The sequence below is a fragment of the Thermobia domestica genome, chromosome 9 (genome assembly GCF_964235325.1).
Source record: "Thermobia domestica chromosome 9, izTheDome1.hap1.1, whole genome shotgun sequence".
Lineage (NCBI taxonomy): Eukaryota > Metazoa > Arthropoda > Insecta > Zygentoma > Lepismatidae > Thermobia > Thermobia domestica.
This window is the reverse complement of record NC_137462.1, coordinates 16,536,703-16,559,912: the sequence shown is the minus strand read 5'-3', so window position 1 is coordinate 16,559,912 and position 23,210 is coordinate 16,536,703. Positions and strand designations below refer to the sequence as shown.

The 23,210-nt window shown below is 34.5% G+C and overlaps 1 protein-coding gene across 1 annotated transcript in view; it reads left to right on the top strand.

The window, feature by feature from the left end:
• The window catches only part of LOC145660742 (uncharacterized), a 153,327-nt gene that overhangs the window by 79,420 nt on the left and 50,697 nt on the right, over positions 1-23,210 (top strand). The window contains exon 8 of the mRNA XM_081726151.1: positions 2,823-3,011. Within this exon, the coding sequence (XP_081582277.1) occupies positions 2,823-3,011 (189 nt within the window). The remainder of the gene's footprint in view (positions 1-2,822; positions 3,012-23,210) is intronic.

Here is a 23,210-nt window from a genome sequence, read left to right as displayed (position 1 = left end):
CAATGACGACAATCACTCGAAACTTATTTACAGCAGTTGTTATAGATTTGATAATTTTAGCTACTCTCAAGCATTTCTTGATTCGTGCGTTATCAGTAATTGTATCTCTAAACATACAACATATAAAAGAAATAATGCATTCCATACATATCAATATTAGGATTAGTATATGGTGTTCTTCCGAACCATAGATATTAATCGTAGAATAGATAAACCTACCTTACAATTGTACCTGGAAAAACAACTGGATTAGGGCTCCCAACTGCTGTCAGTACTGACAAAAGATACGTGTGAGCTCGGTTGCATCTGTCTAGGTTACCTCACAGCTGCAAATTGCGTGGGTCCCAAGTAATTGAATTGGAGCACTTACTGAGGGGGGGTATCTTTGTGGTTCGCTCTACATCATTTACAAAATTTTGAAATCGCATACCAAAAACTATGCATGCTACAATATAAATGATTAACCGAATGCATAATAACTGCTATTATGTTTAAAATTGGTGATGAAATTAATTGTATGTTAAGTCAAAATATGAATATATACCAAAATCAAAGTTGTTAATATAACACCTTATGCTTTACCATGCAGTGTATATATACATAAAGGTACAACAAATTTACTATTTCAGCCGATATTGGTCTTTGTTAATAAATGAAACGTAACGTTCGGATGGCACGCTTTTTAAATTAGACTAGTGTATGTAATTAAAGTGGATGTTTATAATCTCATAATTTTTGCTTTGACATCTTGTATATCTGTTGTTCTCGCCTGGAAACCATATTTATGCATGCATCAAATAGCATACAAGCAAATGAAATACCAATAAATCTCAATTTCAAAACAGTTAAGAAAACTGTATTATATACACGTTCCAAAATGTTTCTAAGGAACAATGTATAGAATACCTGGTGTTTTAATCTCAGTTGCCTTCATAAGTATCAATGCAGCGGATAATTCCGATGAGAAAAAGCAAAGTAAGTTCATATTTTGTCAAAAGTATTATTTATTTACTTTTTTGTTCCTCGCTTACTAATAATCGCTTGAAAGCACATGGAACATTTATTTACATATATATACGCTATCTTACTTCCTACTTGAAATACAAACGGCACTGATTTTTTTGAAACCTATAATTTGTTTATATAGTTTAAGTATGGCTGGTAAATAATTTGATTAAGACATGATAATACAGGGTGATTTCTAAAAGCTCAAGGATTTTATTTGTTTGTAGAATTTCTAGCTGAAGTCCGATTTTGTTGCGGTGTTTGGCATATCATCAAATAAAGGTATGAGACATAAGGAACTATGTTTACTGACTTAAACTAAGCCATGATAATATCCACCACATCAAGAAAAACAGGAAATTTTCAGCAGTGTAACTAACATCTGGAAAGAGTTTTGTACATTGAAGCGAAAATGCAGAATATAAATTGAGTGTTAGTGAGAATACAAGATAAGTGTTAGATGTAAATCCCGTGAATCACATGTTGAAAAGCTTTAGCCCATATATTGCGACAAATGACTCAGAGACGTTTTGATCGAGCTAAGGAGTCGATAAGTCACATCTTCCAAATCACCCGCCTGCGGGATCTGATGCTCAGATGTCTCACTGAGAAATGATCCTGCTTCTTCGAATGTGTTCACCAGCGACCATATTATGTTCCTGGCTGGGGCAGAACGTGACGTAAATTTGTTTGCGAATGTCCTTTCCTTAGTAACAACATATTTCGTTCTTCAAAAACTTCTAAGGATTAACGTATGTTTCTCCAGAGTAAGCTATTGTCTCTGCGTCTAGATTATACTAACACAGTAACACAGAACAGTACAACTCTATTTCCAATATAAAGGTCAAATTTCCTATTTCTTAAGGCATTCCTGAGATTTACATCTAACGCCGTAAACTCAAATCTCCACACGACACTGCACCTCATTGCAATTGTAAGGCACACTAGTGAATATTTGCTGTTTTTCAGGATGCCTAGTGGATATTACCACTGATAAATTTAAACCAGCAAACATAATACATTATATCTACCATTCTTCCTCGAACATTTGTCACAAACCGCATGAATATCAGATTTCAGTTAGAAATTCTAGACTCAAATGAAACGCAGGAGTGTTGAAAAATCACCCTGTATTATTATTGTATAGGATGAAAATTCCTCTAAATGTATAGTAGTTCCACGAGACCAATGTGTAGGCCACCTTTCAAAATTTCTTTTGATTTCCTTCATTTATGTGGTACCGTATATTGATTGAATGTTCTTATAAGTCAGTAATAATTACATATAATATGCTGGCTTAGATCTGTAATTGAACATATTCATTAATAGTGAACAGTATTCACTGTAGAACAAAAATTGTTATATGATAAGTACCAATGATTTACACTGGCACTACTTTCAATTTTCGTATTTTGAAGCCGTTGTTATTAGAGAGGTTTTCTCTTTTCATATGAGCGTTGGATATTATTAGTGTGTCATTGAGATATTTCGCTTTTACTGTAGTTCCATTTCCTTTGTTGAAAAGTCAACATGTAAATCTATTGTGCTGAAGCCAAATACATTTTTTACAAAGTCTTGATATACTGATGGCAATTGTAATACCCTGTGCCATTCTGGATCTTGCGTCTTTTTCAATTCTTTTTTAGCTAGTACACTTAGTTTAGTTTTGCAAAAAAAAAAAAAAAAAAAAAAAAAAATAGAAAAGGACATATGGAATAGTAAAACGGCTTGTTACCCTAATGCTTTTATAGTAATATTAATAATATGGTTCGGCGTTAACTCATGTTTATTTTCATTTTTCTCGTTTTTGGAAATAGGCTGTGCACCCAACGAAATTCTTAAGTTTGGTTTCGGGAAAGTATGCGATATTACTTGCGAGGACCTAGCTCCTAACGCCGAGAAAGGATTATGTTCAACGACACCAACGTGGGACTGTCATTGCACAGACGGAGACGTAAGAGAAGTACATAGCGGAAAGTGTATTCCGAGAAATGAATGCAAATACCGTAAGTGTTTTTTTCTTAATTGCTTATATATATACTAAAAATGCTAATACTATAAACATTACTAAAATATTTAGTACTGCATGTTAGTTAATTTGGTTCACCTTCGGTTATACTTACAATCATTTATTAATCAGATTTTGTTAACATATGGTACATTCTTATCAATCTTAGATGATACATATCTTTTAATAGGTATTAAATGCCATTCGACAAGCTGGACGTTGGAGCATATTGAACGAGGTTGTTTAATACGTGAGTAAATATGTAATTAATCAGAGTCCTCCAATCAGAGAACAGCTTTCGACATATAATTCTAATTCTCCAACCAGATGAACAGATCCGTTTATAAGCAGGAAGGATGAGAGACATCTCTGCAATGCAAAGTCTACTTATGTCGCAGTGAAGAGGATCAAGATAATGAAAATATGTCATCTAGAATACATTACTCTACTCTGACAGACCATAAGGTATTAGACTTTCAAGTTTTAATTTAATTCTTTTACAAATCACTTCATTGAGAATCGAACTCAAGATAACTGCTTAATCTGCGCCGCCTTTCGAAAAAGTGGTACAGTGAATAATACTTAAAGTAAACATGTAGACAGATGTTAGGGATTTCATATTATATTTTCAGTATTCACAATTTGTTATTGGTGAATATCGTAGATTCAGTTACATAACGACTCAAATTTAATTAGCAATGTATTATACAACACAAGTAAAGGGAAAATGCGTGTATTGTTAGAGTCCGTTTATGTAAAGCGACTTATATCATTTGATTTTTTTTTCAATAAAATTCGAAGCAAGCCTCTCATGTTATCAGCTGGTACTCATCGAAGCAGCTTGATACTTATTACAACTCAGTATCTATCATGCAAAGTGACGAGATGTTTCAATACTTCAATAAAATGAGTAGGCCACAAGGAATACAAGGGTATTTCGTCTAAAATCTGCATTATATTGTCAGGAAATCGCCTAGGGAGAGAGAAAGAGAGAGAGAGAATGGTAGACTGGGATACAAACATATAGAAAATTATGAAAGACGATAATGTGAATATATATTAAATATTCAGAGGAACTACATAAATTAAACGGTTTAAGAAACATTCTTAGGGTCATCAAGTCTAGGAGGCTTAGGTTGGCTGGTGATGTAGCAAGGATGGAAGAAAGTAGCAAGCATGGGAAACGATTTCAAAATCTTGACTGAAAAACGACCATTAGGAAGACCTAGCCGCAGATGGGTTTACAATATGAAAATGGATCTCACAGAAATAGGAGTACAAAGTGGAAACTGGATCCAGTTACCTAATGATAGAAATCATTGGAGAGTTTTTGTGTACGCGGGATTGAAACTACGGATTCCAAAGATCATAGAGTTACGTAGTTATATATAAAATAATTTTTTGTAATGGTGTATTGCATACGATACTTCATACCCATTGCATACATATTTACAAAATTTACGAAGTATGTAATTTATCTTATGAACTATAGCTTCATGAAAGACATAATAGAATTCAAAGGTTCTCTAAATATCTTATATTATACAATATTAAAACATGTAAACGAAATAACTGTTATAGCGTTATTTTATTTTTTTTTTAATTTTAGCAAATTATTTTATAAGGATAACTTCATCAATCCACACAAACAACAACACAAAATTCTTCACAATCTCCCTTAACAAATAATAATTTATTTCCAGGTTACATTTAAGTGGTATGTGTTTGTACTTAAATTAAATGTAAGTTCTTGTTTTTACTAGTTTTACACAGAATGTAACTGTGTACATATTGCATGTGGAAATAAACCATCTTTTTTCTTCTATTACTCAAATCAGGTTGGCTACAGGAATCAGGTTTATAGCTCTAAATATAAGTTGACCCCAATAAAGTTGACATTTGTATTTAAGACCTGCTTTACAGATAAAATATATAATCTCGTCCATTAAAGCCAAGTTTATGTAATTTGTGTAATTAACAGTTTTATTGAGAAGAGTGCAAAACGTTTACAAATTCATTTAATCCTTAATATACAAATATTATATATACGTAGCATATGTTTTATTATTAAACGGTTTGCTGCATTACTTACTTCTTTTCCGTAACGCAATTTCATCACTGTCTTTCTAGCTTAATTAGAACTTCCTTGCATATTTTACTCGGTTTCAGTTGATCCATTGATGTAGCCCTCCTCTTCATTATCGTTTCACATTACGTGTTTTTCTTCCTCTTCACTGTCAGGTGACCTCTCAATATAGTCTTTTTCATATTTACTTGAAAGCTTATGTCTGTGTTCGTAATTTGCATAGTCCAAAAACACACCACATTCCCACCGATTTAGTCTGTTAGATACATATCACTTCTTGAATCCGTTGATTTTGCTGTCGCTAGATACACTTCTCCACGACGCGATGAACCACTGTAGAAGAAATAATACAGTGGGTTTTTAATTTATTTGCTAAGGCAAGCTGATAGCTCCACTCAAACAACCAAGTAATATAGAAGGTTTGGATTTTGCCTTTCAACGGCTTGTGTGCAATAACGTCTAGAAGTTGAAATTATGATGTCTTACCTGGAAAAATAACAAACTCAGTGCTAATATACTCCACCTTCCTTTTAACACCATCCGTGGCATATCTACGGAAACACTGAGTACCAATATCTCTCGCTGTTTCAACTAAACCTCTCGACATCGATCGAAAGACCTCCAGAAAATCCTTCATCGGTGTCTCTGTCATCTACCCCTTGTCCTAAGTATGCACAATAATAACATTAGGTAACTTTTCCTTTTAAAAAAAATTTATGCTTCAAGATAACGGAAAGTGGAAGTTTGTGGTATCTTGTCCAGTTCCACTTATACTTCTTTTCACTTCCACTTGATCTAACGAGAACAGGCTTTCCCGCTTTAACATTAACAGTTACCTTTGTCGACCTACGGATATCAAGTTCTGTTTAGTCTTCCTTTCCAATCTACTCCGACAGATAATTGGGAAGTAGTCTTAAGTTGATCACATAATGCTGATAATCAAGAAATTTTTCATGAAAAGTATTGGGAAGACGTTGCGCAAGGAGTTTGCGTTTTTGTAAAGAATTCTCTCTTCTTCTCCTTCGGACATCTTTCATTTCTTCTCATCATCACTTACACCATTATGAATTATCCTTGGAAGTGAGATGGTAACTGCATAAGCAAATTCGAGAGCTTTAAAGTGAAAAAATTACGTTAGACAGGAAGACTCTGATCACAAGTTTCAGGAACCAACACCACCACCTATTCTTCCAACTTCTTAAATTTGCCGGACATATGACGTCGAAAAGCCTTTCTTGTAGCACGAGACATCCACGATAGGTATGAGGTTTATGTGTGCACCTAAGGTGGTAATAGTTTTGCTGACATCGTTAAGTAATTCGTTTCGAACTAAGCCTGGACTCATGCAATATACTATGTATTCATACGTTATATTCATTGCTGTTTGTATGTTCATATTTACCCTTCACATCTGAATAACAATCATATTGTTTATTCTCAAGGGCATATGTTCTTTAATATATGTATTTTTTTGGTACTCGGCCTAGAAGAGGCGTATAAGTTAAATTTAAATATAAATCATTTTTGAAGAATGTCAGGAAAATACCTCGTATTTATCCCGGAATGTGCATACAGAAGATCAGGTATAGTATCATTCCAAAGTGTGATTTAACTTTAAAAACTGTGACAAGTAATTGTAATGATTGAAATATATATAGATTTCAAGCAAGCTTTATAGATAAGAAAATATTTTTTCTTTGAGAAAATGGTATTGGATGAGAGTATAACAACCATTAAGGTTAGTAAATTAATTTTTGTTGAATAGTATAAGAAACTACTTTTTGAGCTACTTAGTTCGATATAGAAGATAGGAATTCAAACTTGACACTTGTTGAAAACAGTAATTCACAATTTAGCCCATGCATTACCCAGGTAGAGAACGTAGCGCCTACTTCCAACCGGATCATTTTGTAACCAGGTTTACACTGAAATATATGTCGCAGAGAAACATATTAGAAACTCTGGCAAGAATCTATAGTGACTAAGATGAACAGGAAAAGAAATATTATAACAGCTGTTTATTATAGTGCAAGTTAAGAGATTTACTTCCAAATAACTATTTCCCGGGATTCCATCAAATTAAAGTAGCAAATTTATGAGACACTCTAACCTAAAACTGTAGACAACAGTCACTCACAATAGAATGTACAGTGACTGAAGTGAAAAGTACAAGAAAAAGTCTAACCGTCAATTTCAGAAAAGGCAGGAAAGACTTATTTATTAGACTACCATGTAAAAATGACATTGCTAAATATCAGTCACGTCTCCAACCAACAGGGTACTTTCGTAGACATATTTAAAATAGGTAATTTCTTACACACACTAATATTCAATTTGCACCATTGAAAGGTATACAATTTAGATAAACTTGTTGATCAGTAACATTATTTTACAATATTATAGAGCAATTAGAAAATTAGTTACAAGAAAACATGTATGGTGTGCGGAAATTACCCCCGTTCGTAATACGAGGACAAACAAGAAGTACCCTTTTTGTATTTGCAACAAATTCATTAAGTATGAATATTAAAAAGTAGTTTCTATATGAATAACTGTTGGAAAGACAATTGTAAGTGACATTTTTTTTCTAAATTTCGAGTAAACTTTAAAAAAGCATCAGCATTCTTTGCGAAACAATGCTATTAAACAAAACAATCTGCAGTACATTTCCGAATTATAGCCACATCTAAACTGTTTCGTTGTGTTCTGACGCCAAAGCCTGATAAATTAATTTCACTTACTATTGTCTTCCTTCGAGCAGCTCACATTATTGTATGTAATTACTATAATTGGCTGATATTTTTTCTCTTTGTCTTTATCAACAGAATTGAAGTGATATCATTGATCAAGGAAACTATTCCAAAGACATTATAAGAGAAGCTACAAGGAAACCTTCATCTTAAAATTATATGAGAATGTAAAGTATTCCAAATCATTAAAATAAAATAATTTAATTGAATTTAATATAACTATTGGCTCGTTTTGTCTCAATTGTTTTAAGACGTTCAGCAAGTTGTAATTAAATACTTAGTCTAATAACTGGATATTTTTAATAATCCTGATTATGTAATAATTGCATTCTGGGAACTATATTATCCGCTACTTTTCCTTATTTGAATCTAACAGTTCAATTTGTACAATGGATTTACACAAATAGCCAATATATGTAAACTAGAGAAGGGTACCTAATACAAAGGCTTTCCGCAAAGTAACTGAATAATTTCTGTGGTATTTTATCAAAAGTTCTTTGAGATTGCACAACAATCAAGAACGATACTTAATCAAACATATATTCTATTACATTATTCACAATAGACGAACGCTTATCCTTCGAAGTCTTGGGAGATACAAATCTTTATTTGATCTAGTTTTTCCAGTACAGAATAACCTTCAGAGTCATATCTGTGCAGATCCCAGCCCCCGCCAAGTGAACTTTGTGGTGGACAAACGCCGTGCTAGTGGGTTTTCTCGGGGTTCTCCCGTTTCCTCCCACTTTCTTCATTCAACCATTTCACTCATCTCTCATCAACACCGTCTCCTTTAGCCTAACCGGCATAACCGTGGGACGTAAAACTCAAAGATTTCATTTCATTTCATATCTGTGCACCCCATGGGCAGCATCTTTAAGTGCTCTACTTCTCATTTACTGAATATATTAAAATGTGCACGTTACGTTGGGTGAGAGTTCGAAACGATTGTAAGTATAATTAATAGATTGTGTTATGCTCTACAAAGAATCAGCACCTTTAATTCATGTGTCCTTGTTTTTCTATTGTATTGAAATGTATTTCTTGATTTCTAGTCTATTGACATTGCTGAAGAAATGCACTAATGAACATCATTTTCAACGCCAAGTTACCCTTCTATATTCACATGTAACACTGTTATTTTCTCTTCTACAATTTTCTCCAATTGAAGTACAATACACATGTTTCATTCTGAATAAAATAACACGTTTATGGTTTTCCTTGATTAGGCAGAAGTTACAAGTAACAGTGCCAGAAAAACAACATGAGAGAGAGAGAGAGAGGTAGAGTCTGAACCAAGTGATAATACCTGTCCCCATAGATATAGTACTACGATGTATCAATATAAAACTATCATATTGAATGTACAAAAAATGCTGTTCCCCAAGATAATACCACTCTGCTTCCCAATTCCACACGAAATAGAAACTGATGTCGTCACTCTAAGAAATCCTTTTTAAAGTTCGTGTTTCAATTTCTTCCTAATTCAAACTTCTTATTACTGAATGACTTAAATATTTAAAAATATATGTTGTGATTCAATGAGGGAATCTGTATAGTTTAGTTCATTATTATTAACAACGTAGGTCGTTTTGAATTTATATTAAACTCATAACATTTGTTGTATTTTTGCAGTAAAAAAAGAAATACACTTTTACGCTAGTGCTTGTCGCAATGGGTGGTATGAGAAAAGAAGTTCACTTAAGCATTTAATTGACCTTACTAGAACATATGTTTTAAAGATGTCATTCTTGTTTAAACAAGAACGTGTGTTACAATTAAAAATGTACGTTCTGAGCAACAAAAAATAGTGTAAGATCCAGGGAAACAGAAAAGTACAATGTGTAAAGATGGATATAAACCATCATATCAACACTATCGCAGAATTTTTATCGCAGAATTTTTATCGCAGAAATGCAGTACTTGAATATTGGGGATTATGGTTTTTATTATAATGGGCAGTTGGCTCATGTTTAAATCTTAAAATATGTTCTTTATTGAAGGAATAGCTCCAAATTTCAGCATTGCAGTTCTAGATCTAGTTACACGCTCTTATATTTTCAAATCCTTTTTTCTTTATAATATAGTAATATGAGGGAAAACGTTTATTGAGAGAAGAAGTAAAAGTGTTTTAAATAGTTAGTCTATTTATGAAATATACAAATAAGTTTCAGACTAAACTAGATTTTAAATGCAACCAAAAAAAAAAAAAACGTAGGAAGTTTCCACCATTTGATTCAACCAGGAGTTTTGTGTCATCATATCTCTGCCTGTTTAACCACAACTGTCGTAATACTTATTTGACTTTAACATATATTGGCATATGGCTTCCTCCAATCTTTCATAATTATCTTATTGTTAGATGTTGCCAGAATCTATCAATAGTGAGGGAGTAAAGGGGAATAGAAACCATTCCAGGTTCGAAGTTTTCATATATGGAAAACGATTTTCTTATATGGAAAACGATTTTCTTATAGGAACTGCGTAAGTTACATGGACGACGGTTGACTAAACCTTCTTAATGGTTATCATCTGAAGATTGATTGCATCCAACATGTGGTTGTTGAAAACAAGCGTAGCTTCTTGCATTATATGTAACGAGAGAGAGACAGAGAAAACTATTATATCGGAGAACATACGTATTCATTAAGCTAAATGACAATAAAAAGGAGAACACATTGTTTAGCCATCGTTCCATTCGGGGTAGATATTAGAGGCATGAAATTTTACTGGTCAGAATTATGTAATAACTTCGTGCAGCTTTATTTAAAAGGCCTTCACAATAGCGATAGTGTAAAGAGTAACATGCATGATCTTCGATGGAAACATTTTCTCAAATACAATGTACGAGATATGTAAAAAAGACATAGTTCCAAAAAAAGTGGTAGCTACAAACAGCAGTTTCTGACGTAAAGCCTAGTAGAGAAAGCCTAGGAGCTTCTATGTTTTCTTAACTGCAGATGTTGACTAGAGGCGATAAAAAATTTGTATGTATAAAAAATTGATAATAAAAGTCAGGGTGAAAGTATTAACATTATTTTTCCTATACTAGATTATTGTATTACTTTTAGCGAAAATCTCTACAGGTTGGTAATTACAGCAGCGGTTTCTAATTCAACTGATCAAATAAAAATATGCATTGTAGTTAGAGTTCAAATACCATCCATATATTTATTCATTTCTTGATTAGTGTTTTTAAAATATTAAAACCAGAACTGTGTCAAAGAAAAATGTGTTAATGATACGGTAGGGCCACACAAAATGCATTTTCTGTATACAGTTAAAAGTATATTGGCTAGAGCTTGCGATTGTATAGAAATTAGTTCCCTTTTTCCGCAAGTTAGAAACTGTAATTGTTATGCATGGAGTATATACATTTCACATTTAAGCTTTACTGTTTTCACTTGGCATTATTTACATTTACATACAAATCTGAAGAAATGTGTATACAGTGATTAATGGAGAGGTAAATGAACGCGGAATTATATAATGAATTGATCCAAATGAGCCTACTCCTTTGGTGTGATATCTTTAAGTATAGAAGTACTGTTTCGTTGGAAACATTATGGACCGAGGTTCAGAAATGTGAGTTATGAAAAGGAATTTAATCTATATAATCTAGAATGCCCCATATAACTTACTGTAATTCCTGTGGAATATTAAATCAAACGGTCCCATAATTATATATTGAACATATGACTATTGTAACTTTTAGTCGTAACAATATGTGACAATACACATTGAATTTTACGTGTTCTGCATTTAAAATATATACTAGGCCTCAGAGGCACCGGTTGCCAGTCTACGTTACAAGCAATGTCTGAACCGGATTTGCTATTCTGCTTGGCTTATAAAAGATTCGTTGCTTGGCAAAAATAAATATTCGAGATTGGTCGAAACACTATGTGAAAAGAAACATTAAATTTTGTGTATTCTGCACGTAAAGTATCTACTGGCCCTGACAGGCCCCGGTTGCCCGTTTATGTTACAAAAATTTCTTGTCTGGGGAAGGGTTATGAAACCTCTGCAGTCGGGTATTAGAGGGAGTCAACTATATGATTTATCCGCAGCTCCCTGCAGCCCTGGCAGAAAGTCGATAACAGGATCCCTCTTGTGCACATTGGTACCTCCAGAGATAGTTTATAAAAAACTCTCCATAGTACTTTGTGGTCACTGGAGAGAGTTGTTAATAGATTATTCATGAGTTGTTAAGTCATGGTTCCATTAAGTTTGAAGCCCCTTTTGTAGATATCGTCTTGAAGGGTAACAACTGGAGAGAAGTTGACCGTCTTCGGTTTTCCTCCGATCATTCCTCGTGCCCTCTCGGCAGCCTCTTTCCATCGTTTGCTAGTGTTATGTTCTGAATGCAATAACTCATATTCGTTATTAAAGTAGGTGATTGAGTAATTGCTTATACAAGACGGGACGTAACCTTAGAATATCATATCCAATTATGTAGGTGGTTTTAAATCACAATAGAATGTATGTACACGAGCAAACGATCATTCACAATTCATTTTTACATATCCTGCAACGTTAGACAGAGTGAAATACTGCTAAGGTTTGTTGCTTGAGAAATCCGAAAGACGTTCTACAAAATCTCCAATTTGTTTGACAAATGTCAGGCAAGCAAACTTTTAAAAACGGAAAATATCCAAGCCGCTTTGACGAAAACATCATTTAGAAGACACTGTTTACTGTCTAGACAGGGATTGATACCATTAGGGAAATAAAGATATATATTATTTAACCTTAAACATACCAAGGAAAAATCAATGTTGGTCAAACATTCACTTTGTTTTACACGTTACAGTATTTTGTAAAATCTCTATTTTACATTATTCGTTTCAACGTTACCTTCACTTTTGTTCGTTATAAGTTTTAATATCACTACTAAAACTGTATGACAAAAATATCAGATCGAGGTGATTTAACTAACAAGTTTGTTTTGCGAGAATATTTCTTATCAGCAAAAACATCGTAGATTTTATTTTTTAAATGTATTATTATTATTATCATTTATTTACACATTAAACTTAATAAGGATATTTTGTGGAGTTATATTAATGGTTTCAACTATGTTCGGAAAATGAAACAAAGAAGAAAAAGAGAAACAAATAAGAAATACATCGGAAACAGAAAACAAAAAAAGGAAGATGATATAAGAAAATAAAAACAAAATGAGCAGTGCGTGTGAGTTCAATTTGAGGAAACCATCCCATCAGTAGAAAGGATGTCACACTTCTAAAATATGACAAATAGTCATATTGTGTGTGCACATGAGTTTGTGTAATTTAATCGCGAATTATAATAGAAGCATGTTTTTATTAGAAGCATATACGATATCAAAAGTTTACAAATTCTCTCTTGTAATACGCCGTAATATATTATACACTATCTCTTGAAATAATGTAAGTAACTGAAAACTGTAATTTCGTAAAGAAGAATAAATAAAAAATAAACTAAAACATAATCATATATGCATATCGACGAATGTTCAGGATAATATTTCAATTGGAGATATTTCCACTCTCTCTTTCTCTCAGTTAACATGTGCAAGATTCTTTCATTTCAATTCTAGATCGAGAACTTTGAGGAAAAAGAAATCATCAAACAACATGCAAGAACAAATTAAATTTAAAAGTATTAAGTTGACTTTGAGGAGACTTGAACCAATGACTCCCAGATTTCTAACCTAGTGCCTATAATACTTAGATTATTCTTTCACTACTGCCTGTAGGGAATTAGACGGATATGTGTCGAAAAGCGCGAAAGAATTTTGAACGTGCTTCAGGAAGAAAGAAGAAGTTAGTGTTTGTTAGTAATATAATGTACTGAATTGAATATCGAGTAGTTGTTGATGTGGATGTCATATTATTGAAGTTAAAAGCCCAATTGAAGAATTGGTAATTATATTAATTGTGTAGTAGGTACTGGACGTAGTAAGAGGGCTAGAGATTGTGTGTAAATGGTGGCATCTTAGAGGTAGATTATTATATGTGGTCATATGAGATAATGATAATAAAGAGAGCTGCAAAAACAGCAATTATTCAAGTTGGACTTATTTGTTTACTAATATGTAATTAAGAGTGAGTCAAGTCTGTGTTGTTCTATAAACCGTAATCCGCCCAAGTAAAGCATTGAACCCACGTTGAGTACACTAAAGTTTCTGTATTCGTCAACTCGGGATTTAGCTACAACAATTACTTACACTGTCGAAGTCTCCCAACTCCCAAATAATAATCAGAAGGACATAGAACGAAAACAAAACTTTGATATACAAAAAATAAAAAAATAAACAGAAACCTTCGGTTTGTCGAATGAAGCCTTAAGTAGCCAAGTCTCGGTTAGAAAAACCCTTTTGAAGAAATTTTGATTGTAAAACAATATTTCTTTTCAGACATAGAAATCTGTGTATCTTGGTAGGTATTTAATTAATTACGTTGAAATCTAAAAGAAGCGTCTTGTGTGGTGAAATAATACACTACTATCTGTTAAAAATATTTCGGTCGCGGGTCGGCATTATTTAACCCTTCCTAAAGTCAATGTTATGAACAATCAGTCCATACAATACGCATACACCTCGTAATTTCATTACATTTAATAAAGTTATTCAAGTGGCAAATATGAATAAAATAGTTATTTACATTTACTTTAATGTTGCTCTTTGGACAACAAGTTTTAGAAATAAAAAAAATCAGAACAAATCTTCATACTTAGCACTTAACGTTAATATAAAAAAGTTTTACAACTACTCCGAGATATTGTGTTTGTTAGTGAAATTTCAGCTGTGTATTATTGGCTGTGTGGATAACGTACTTGAACAGTGAGATAGTCATTAAATGTCTTGGGTTCGAATCTCCACCCCAGCTATTTTATGATTGGTTTTTGTAATGCTTGTGAAAAAGCAACCATAAATAAATTAAAACCTTCAATCATTTCCATTTGGAGCTGACCAAGTGATCCTTATGCTTGTTCATAATTTTCGACGAACAATCGTTTGTTCATAATTTTCCTTTCACCCTGCAACTATTTCCCTGCATTCGGATGCGTAGATTGCTGCCTGTGAGTGTCGTATAGTCAAATCTTGCTTTAGATATGGCTGTTTTTAAGCTGTTACGTCTACCTGTACTCGCATTTTTGTTTGACCAGTGCCGGCTAATGTTAGTGTTGCAGCATTGCGTAACGACCAAAGTATTTAAAGAAAATACAGTAGTAGTACTAGTAGTAGTAATAGTAGAACAGGAAAAATACTCTCCAACACTCCCATATATACCTTAAATATCACATTTTTGACTTCCGTAACTGTCCGTTCCGTTAATCCATTTTAAAAAGCGAAAAACAATCCGTCACAGAGTCTGTAATCTATATTGCGATGCAGCAGGCATACAACGACCAGATTTCTACAGCGCAGCAGTTGGAGCTTAGGCTGAAAGTTTCTCTAATCTCAAAATCTAATATATTATTATTATACGCGTCTTTGGTGTGGGAGACCTGGGTTCGATTCCCGGCGGGAGTTCATTCGGTTCCGTTCCTCCGTTAAGCTTTAGGTTTACTTCTCATATAGTCTCGCTGGTGAAAGGGAAACTAAACTCAAAATCAACGATATTATTATTATTTTTATTTTTTATTATTATTATTATTATTATTATTATTATTATTATTATTATTATTATTATTATTATTATTATTATTATCAAATAGGGAACACAAAAATGTTTGAAGGTACTAAATTTGTTGACACATTTTATTTCCTCATAGTTTGTTATTACATCCAGGCCCATAACTTTTGGGGGGCATGGGCATCTGCTCCCAAGGGAAGCTTCCCGCCTTTCGATTAGGGCCCATTTATGACATTTGTTTTATTCCATATACGATTCTAACATGAAGTTCTAAATGAAACATCAAACAGGTTCACTAGGTAGTTCGGTCTCGAGCCGAGCTGGTTGATACCACTATTTCCAACTCGATAAAGTTTTTGCATAGCTATCGTGAAGAATTAATCTTTTTAAATGGTGTTTAGTAGTTTTCATCGGTTCAGGTGAGTAGAGCCATGATTTTTTGCCCCTTCTTTGGCTATGACTCGAGTACTCTAAATCATATCCTTAACTTTAAGTGTTTTCTGAGTATTTAGAAAATCTACTAAGAAAGGTGATACATTTTCTTCTATCGCTTGTTAAATCCTAGGAAAGCAAGAGCACCTAGAATACACCCGAGAGGTACAAGTAGAAGGCAAGTATAATAGTTTATTCACCATTTGCCAACATTTATAGACAAACCATCTATATAGAAAATGTAACGAAAAAAGCAACATGAAAATTTTTATGGCAAATTTACTTTCGAAATAAATTTATGCGTTTGTTGAATTTAACAAAATATTACCTTTCACCAACTATTTTGTTACTGTCAATTGTTAAAACAATCAGAGAGCTTAAATGAAATATCTGATGTCACTCCTGGACATATGAACCACATTAAAAATTTTATCATACTTTACTGTGAGTTGGAAAAATATTAATGAATCAACATAATTTATTAAATATTGTTTTAAAAAGTCAACCATGATTCGTAATAGTGAAATAATTATTAGCTATGTAAAAATAATCTTCTACTGATTCTGGAGGACTAATATTACAAATATTTCTATTTGACTTTTAAGTCGCTCTAAGTTTAAAACACATAACATGTATTGAATTGACAATTTAAAAAATAGTATTCTCTTGTATAGTGCCTATGTTGCAATTAGAATCCACCAAATTACAGTAAGCGTATAATAATACTATTGTTAGATCTCCAGTCTTGTCTGTGATGAAATGGAGGTGAAATAAATCAAACATAATTGATGTAGAGCCGTTTCGCAGGACTTATTGTTCAATATATGTGTTTATACCATTTTGCAGACAAGAATGTTTTCCTCAAGCTGGAACGAACATACCATAACGCTTTGTGGACAGTACGTTCAAATTACGCACGAGATTTTACAATTACAATATAGGCGACACATGTGTACATTTCGGTTCACCCTCTCATGTACACATTCCATTTAGAAAGTGAGATGGAAATTCAAACTCACATTACTACTTCTTCCATTTATCACATGATGTTGCAATACTCATAAGGTTTACAGTCATAATAAAAAAAGTGTCGTTTGAGAAATAATAGAAATATTAGAAAAGAAATTGCATTCTTGTGTATAATATTACGAGCTTTTAGTTTGAAAATGGACTACATGTATTTTAATTTTATCTCTGAATTCATAGCTGTCTTTAATTTAGAAATATATATGTACACTGTTTTACAATCCTTTCTTCTAATAGGAAAATGAAAAAGAACCATGTTAACTTTTCTAAACTAATATATTCTTAGAGATAAGGAAATGTGCAAGCATGCGAAATTATGATATAATTTTGAAGGCATGACAGATTAAAATATGACATTAGGCCAAAGGTTTAAAATCTCATAAAAGGTAGTTTATAATCGATGCAAAGCAATGGCATATCAGTCGTTAAACCAAATACGATGAAGGTTATTTCATGCAGTCATATTGAGTGCTTTCGCAATACACAAACCAAAACTAATTTTAAAATTAGTACTGAACCTGTCTACAACATTGGGTAGGATATTAAGAAAACATAGATAAGCGTTGGTAGAGAGATTGGTAATGTCCGCATCGATTCACAACTAACTGGAATAGACTAGTTTGCAATTTTATAGATGTAAAGTGGAATTGAATGAAAGCAATACTGGAATGTTTGGAAGGAAAGAAGTCAATTTAACTAGCAGCACAACTTAAAATATTTTAACATAACGCCACTACTGTCCATATTGACAAGACGTAGTCCGCGAAGCTTGAGACTATGCTGCCTACAAAAATAAACATTTTTCTGTTTAGTTCTATTTTCTTTGTAGAAGTGTTATCCCACATAGGTAAGTGATACTTCCATTCATATATAATATTTTAAAATTATGATGTGGAAGTCTAACGTACTAGACAGACACTTAAAATATAATAGAAATACAAAAAAAAAATAACTTATTAAGGTAAGGTATAGGAGTTATCAAACTGGAGAGATACGAACGCCATCGTTACACATTGTAATTATATTTTGTGTTATGCACACACAAAAACACACACGCGTATATATATATATATATATATATATATATATATATATTTAGTTTTGCTACTACAGTGCGTCCGTACATTACGAAGATTGCATTACATGTGGCGTCCACGTACATATGACGTCCGTATACCGGACGCCAGATGACAATCCTCAATAATTTTCTTCCTGTGTGTGTTTCATGGAAAATGATGCTTTTTCTGACTGTTGGTTGGAAAAAGTAATATATTTTATTTACCGAAAATGTTCTTCGACGAGTAATAACTTCGATATTTAAAGTTCGTCGGACGTCGAATGGATAGCATATTGTAAACCTATATTCTGCTTTTAGTTCGGCCGTTTACCACCTTGGCGCTCGAGTCACAAAGTTTGTATATTTTATTTGTATACTTCCTTTGAAATTACTGACTATATGGCGTCCGAAGTGTGGCAACAGCGCAAAGTGCCTGAACGCTTGTATCTCCTGCGTTTACATGCATTCCTTTGTAACGCTCTGGCGCTTGGGAGTGGAAATGACGGTTTAAAAGTTTGGTAGCCGTTTCAACAACTGTCTTGAGTTGCGTTTTATAATCTTTCTTTGAATTGCAATAAACAAAACCTTAAAATTTGTTTTTCGTAAATAGATAATGCTTTGATAATTTCTGATAGAAAATAGGAAACAAGTTTATGATTTCACTGCCCATAACTCGTGTTTGTTATTTGGTCCCCCACGATTTTCTCTTATACTTTCGAAGCGATTTTGATATGTCAGATCAGATAGATGGATCGATATAGGCTTGTCGTTTTGTACTTTTTTAAACTTTCAGTTTCTGAAAACAAAGTGACGATCATAAAAGCTTCCAAATTTACTAACGCATAGGTTCCTTTCTCTTCGAGTAACTTCTTTGCATCTCAATCAATTTTATCGAAACTTGCACGATAGCTACATAAATTAAAATCCTTTTGTATGAATGTCGTCCCATTAATATGACTTTGAAACAGAACGACAATTGTTAGAAAATTAAATGTTAATAATTGTCCTGCAGAAACTAATTATCCTACCGGACTAATTTCGTACCAAAACAAGTCTTTCAGATTATATGTAAATCTATATTTGTCATAAATACTAAAAGTTTGTTTGACATTTAAATGTCAGTCGTGTTGTTCACTATTTTGATTCAAAACCGTGAATAGCATTTTCTATCGTTTTTCAGGTCTACTGTGCGAATTGAATGAAATTTTTAGAATATGTCCAGAACTTTGGAAAATAACGTAATATGCACAGGTACATAACAGAGATATGAGTAGGCTGGGGCAATCGGGGTAGTGTCCCTGGGCTCACTAGTTGAATCCTGAATAAGTGCAAATCATAATTATATAATCTACAGTTTAATGTGTTTAGAGGCTCAATTCAACTTCTGCTCGGTTCCCTGCTGGGCCTAGTTATGCCATTGTCACAATTATCATTCTCTATGGGTTCTTAAACCAAAATGGTGGTTATCATAATATCATAAATATTCACTATTGTATATCCCGTAACTCGGATAATAATTGTTATATGAAAATCAAATTGCAGAATGTATACAGATAGATGAAATAACCTATAGCAATGTCAGTGTTGTTCGTCATTTTGATTAAAAATGGTAAACAGATTTTCTGTCATAATTGATTAGTGATTAAGATCCAATTGAAATCAACTTTTTAGAACATGTGCACCATTTCATTTTAAGTTTTATAAGTATTGATGCGCACGAGTCGAGACATGTCTCGAATCTCAACTCAACTCGACTGGAATTCGAGTCGAGATTCGAGTCTAGGCACATTTTGTAAAATTCGAGATGAGTCGAGACAAATTTATTTCTTGTCTCGAATTTCGAGTAGATACTGATCGTAAACATCTCGACTCGACTCGAATGTCCCGTAAATCTTTAATATTATTTTTAATATTATTTTGAAGAAAGTATATGTATGCAATTAATTCTTCGTAAGTAAATACAACTATATAGTATCTGAAAGGGCTTGAGTTGGATTGAAAGAAAAAGTGGTCATGTATTTGAACTGCACCATGTATTGTTAATTATCGTGAATTGGAAAAAGTTAGAAAAGAAAATGAAAGCGGGGCTGATTAGCACCAAACAAGGCATGAAATATTTGTTGACGTCAAAGCCGCACATGTCAAAAACCTGAAAAATGATTGCCTCATCAATTATTCTTGTCTTGTCCAAGTCAGTGGCTTGTTGCCATAACTTGTGAAATTTCCTGCAAGTTAGTCAGAATGTTGAAAATTTCCTACATTTTAAATTTATTTCTTATACTCCAGCCGGAACATTATGATCATCTACCTACTATCGATATAAACCCATTCAGGCGATAGCAGCGTCACCTACCGAGGAATGCCTGCTAGTCAGACACACGTACAGTGCATGCAGTATCAGTGCGAGCGCTGGCCGTTTGTAGAATGGGAAAGGCGTGCAATCTATCTTAGTTTGAATGAGAGCAGATTGTAACGACCCGAAGACTCGGCACGATTATTTTGGAACTGCAGGATTTGTCGGGTGTTCGAGGAGTGCTGTGGTGAGTGCCTTCAACAAGTTGCGATACCAAGGGGAAACAACATCCAAACGTCGAGGAGTTGGGCGCCACACTTCAATACAGATGTCGGACGTCGTAAGTTAGGCAGACTTTTAAAACAGGCCAGGCAGTGAACTGTGACGGAACTAACATCAGACTTTAATGCTGGGCAAAGTACATGTGTGTCTGAAAAAACAATGCACCGAACACTCCTAATGATGGGCCTCCGCAGCCGACGACACATCATGTGCAAATGTCAACACCACACATTGGCAACTACGAATGAAATGAACACATTGCAATCGCCAAAGGACCTTGGTGCAGTGGCAGAGCGATGCGTTGTCTAATGAATCCCGATACCTTCTTCATCATGATAATGGAAGGGTGCGAATCCGTCGTGATTCAAGGGAACAGCTCCTTGACACCTGTACTGCGGGACGGAGGCAAGCTGGCAGCATTTATTTATGCTCTGGGGAACAATCATGTAAGCATCCATGTGTCCAGTGTAGGGATGCGTACGAGTCGAGTCGAGTCGAGATTTAAGCCTGTCTCGACTTGTCTCGAGAAAATGTCTCGACTCGAAAATATGTTTCTCTCTTGACTCGATAATTTTTGTTTCGACCCGACTCGAATTCGGGACAAGACGTGTCGAAATTCGAGTCGAGACAAAGTATACGAGTTAAAATATACGTACACATCAGCCAGAAATTTATGTCTACCTACCTAATTGTCAGTATGTCCACCTTTGGCACGGATAAGAAAGGAGACGCGTCTTGACAGGAATGCAGTGATCTTTGGTAGGTCGCTGGAGAGATTTTTCACCACATGTGCACACAGAGATCACCTAAATCCCGTAAATTCCGGGGTGGGGGTCGATGCGCTCTGACGTCATGTTCAATCACATCCCAGACGTGTTAGATTGAGTTCAAATCCAGCGAGTTGGGGGGCCAGCACATCACTTGGAACTCGCCCCTGTGTTCCTCGAACCACTCCATCACACTCCTGGCCTTGTGACATGGTGCATTATCTTGTCGGAGATTGACACTACTGTTGGGAAACATTGCCGTCATGCTCACGTGAAAGTTCCCCAGTGCATAATTAAGCCGCCAACAGCTTGTCTCGGTCCTTCACAGTACAGGAGTCAAAGTGCTGTTCCCTTGTAACACGATGGATTCGCACCCTCCCATCTTCATGATGAACAAAGTATCGGGATTCATCAAACAATGCAACACTCCGACACTGCGTCAAGGTCCAGTGGCGATGGTCACGTGCTCATTTCATTCGTAGTTGTGGATGTCGTGATCTTAACATTCGCACATGGATGGGTCGTCGGCTGCGTAAGCCCATCTTTAGGAGTGTTTGGTGCACTGTGTGTTCAGACACACTTGTACTTTGCCCAGCATTAATTCTGAATTATAGAAAGATTTTCGAGACATTCGAGTCGAGTGCAGATTTTTACGAGCAGTCTCAAATCGACTCGTATCCAGAGATGGAGTGGGTCAGTGGGTAAAGTGGGTCAAGTTTTCTGCGTGGGTCAGTGGATCGTGGGTCAACATGTGACCCACAGTGACCCACCACCGACCATGATCCACTGCGACCCACCACCCACGATGACCCATTGCGACCCACCACCCACCATGACACACGGCTACCCACCACCCATCGTGACCCACTCTGACCCACGACCCACCACCCACCGTGACCCACTCTGACCTACCACCCACCATGACCCACTGTGACCCACCATGACCCACCACCCACGGTGACCCACCCACCATCCACCATGAACCACTCTCATCCACATTGACCTACTCTGACTCACCAAAAGCCATCGTCATCAACTCTGAACAAGATCCACGGCCTCTTCTCAACTGACTAAAGAGTGTACACTTGTAATAAAACAAGACTGTGAAATTGTCACTAATCGGAGTTTGAATTTCTAGTCAATCGCTCAAGCACCACTCTGTTACAATAACGGTGGATCTGATCTTTACGATATAAAATGGTAAAGTGTTTGTCAGTGGGGAAATTGAAACAGTTCGAGGCGGGGGAAATTAGTGTGTGCCTAAAATATACTTGTACTAAGAGAGTATTCTTTCAAGTGTTAATTTCTGAATGCATTTCACAAGAAACTTATATTCGCAGGAAAATATCCCTGTACAATATGGAAAAGGTTATGGTTTCTCAGTTCACAGTATTTCTCTCATAAAAGACTTGAAAAATCAGTTGTTCATAGCATATAAAGGTGCTCGGGTACCCTCTGTAAGAGCATCTACATAAAGTATGCTCGTAATTGTAATTTGTGTAATCACTAAAACACCACGTTAAATTTAAGTTGCAAATATGCATAATTGCAATTATTATGAATATTTATTCAAAGTAGTTTACCTAAAGCAAAGAAGAGACTTACTAAAAATTAGATAAAAAGTTGAATAACTCAAATAAGCCATTAGTAATACAAGTATACATTTTCCGTAACTCGTAATTGTCCACCTCAAAACAAATCTGAAATCGGATTTATTTCCTGTTGGTAACTTTTTGTCGGCAAATCATCCGCAGGGGAATGATGTCCATCCTCCAGCCAAGAAATAACTAGCTCGTCTACTTTGAGCTTGTCTAGCGGTGGTCCATTAACATTGATGAGCAACAAGTTAACAATGTTTGAGCACTTAGTGTATTCTAATATTAGT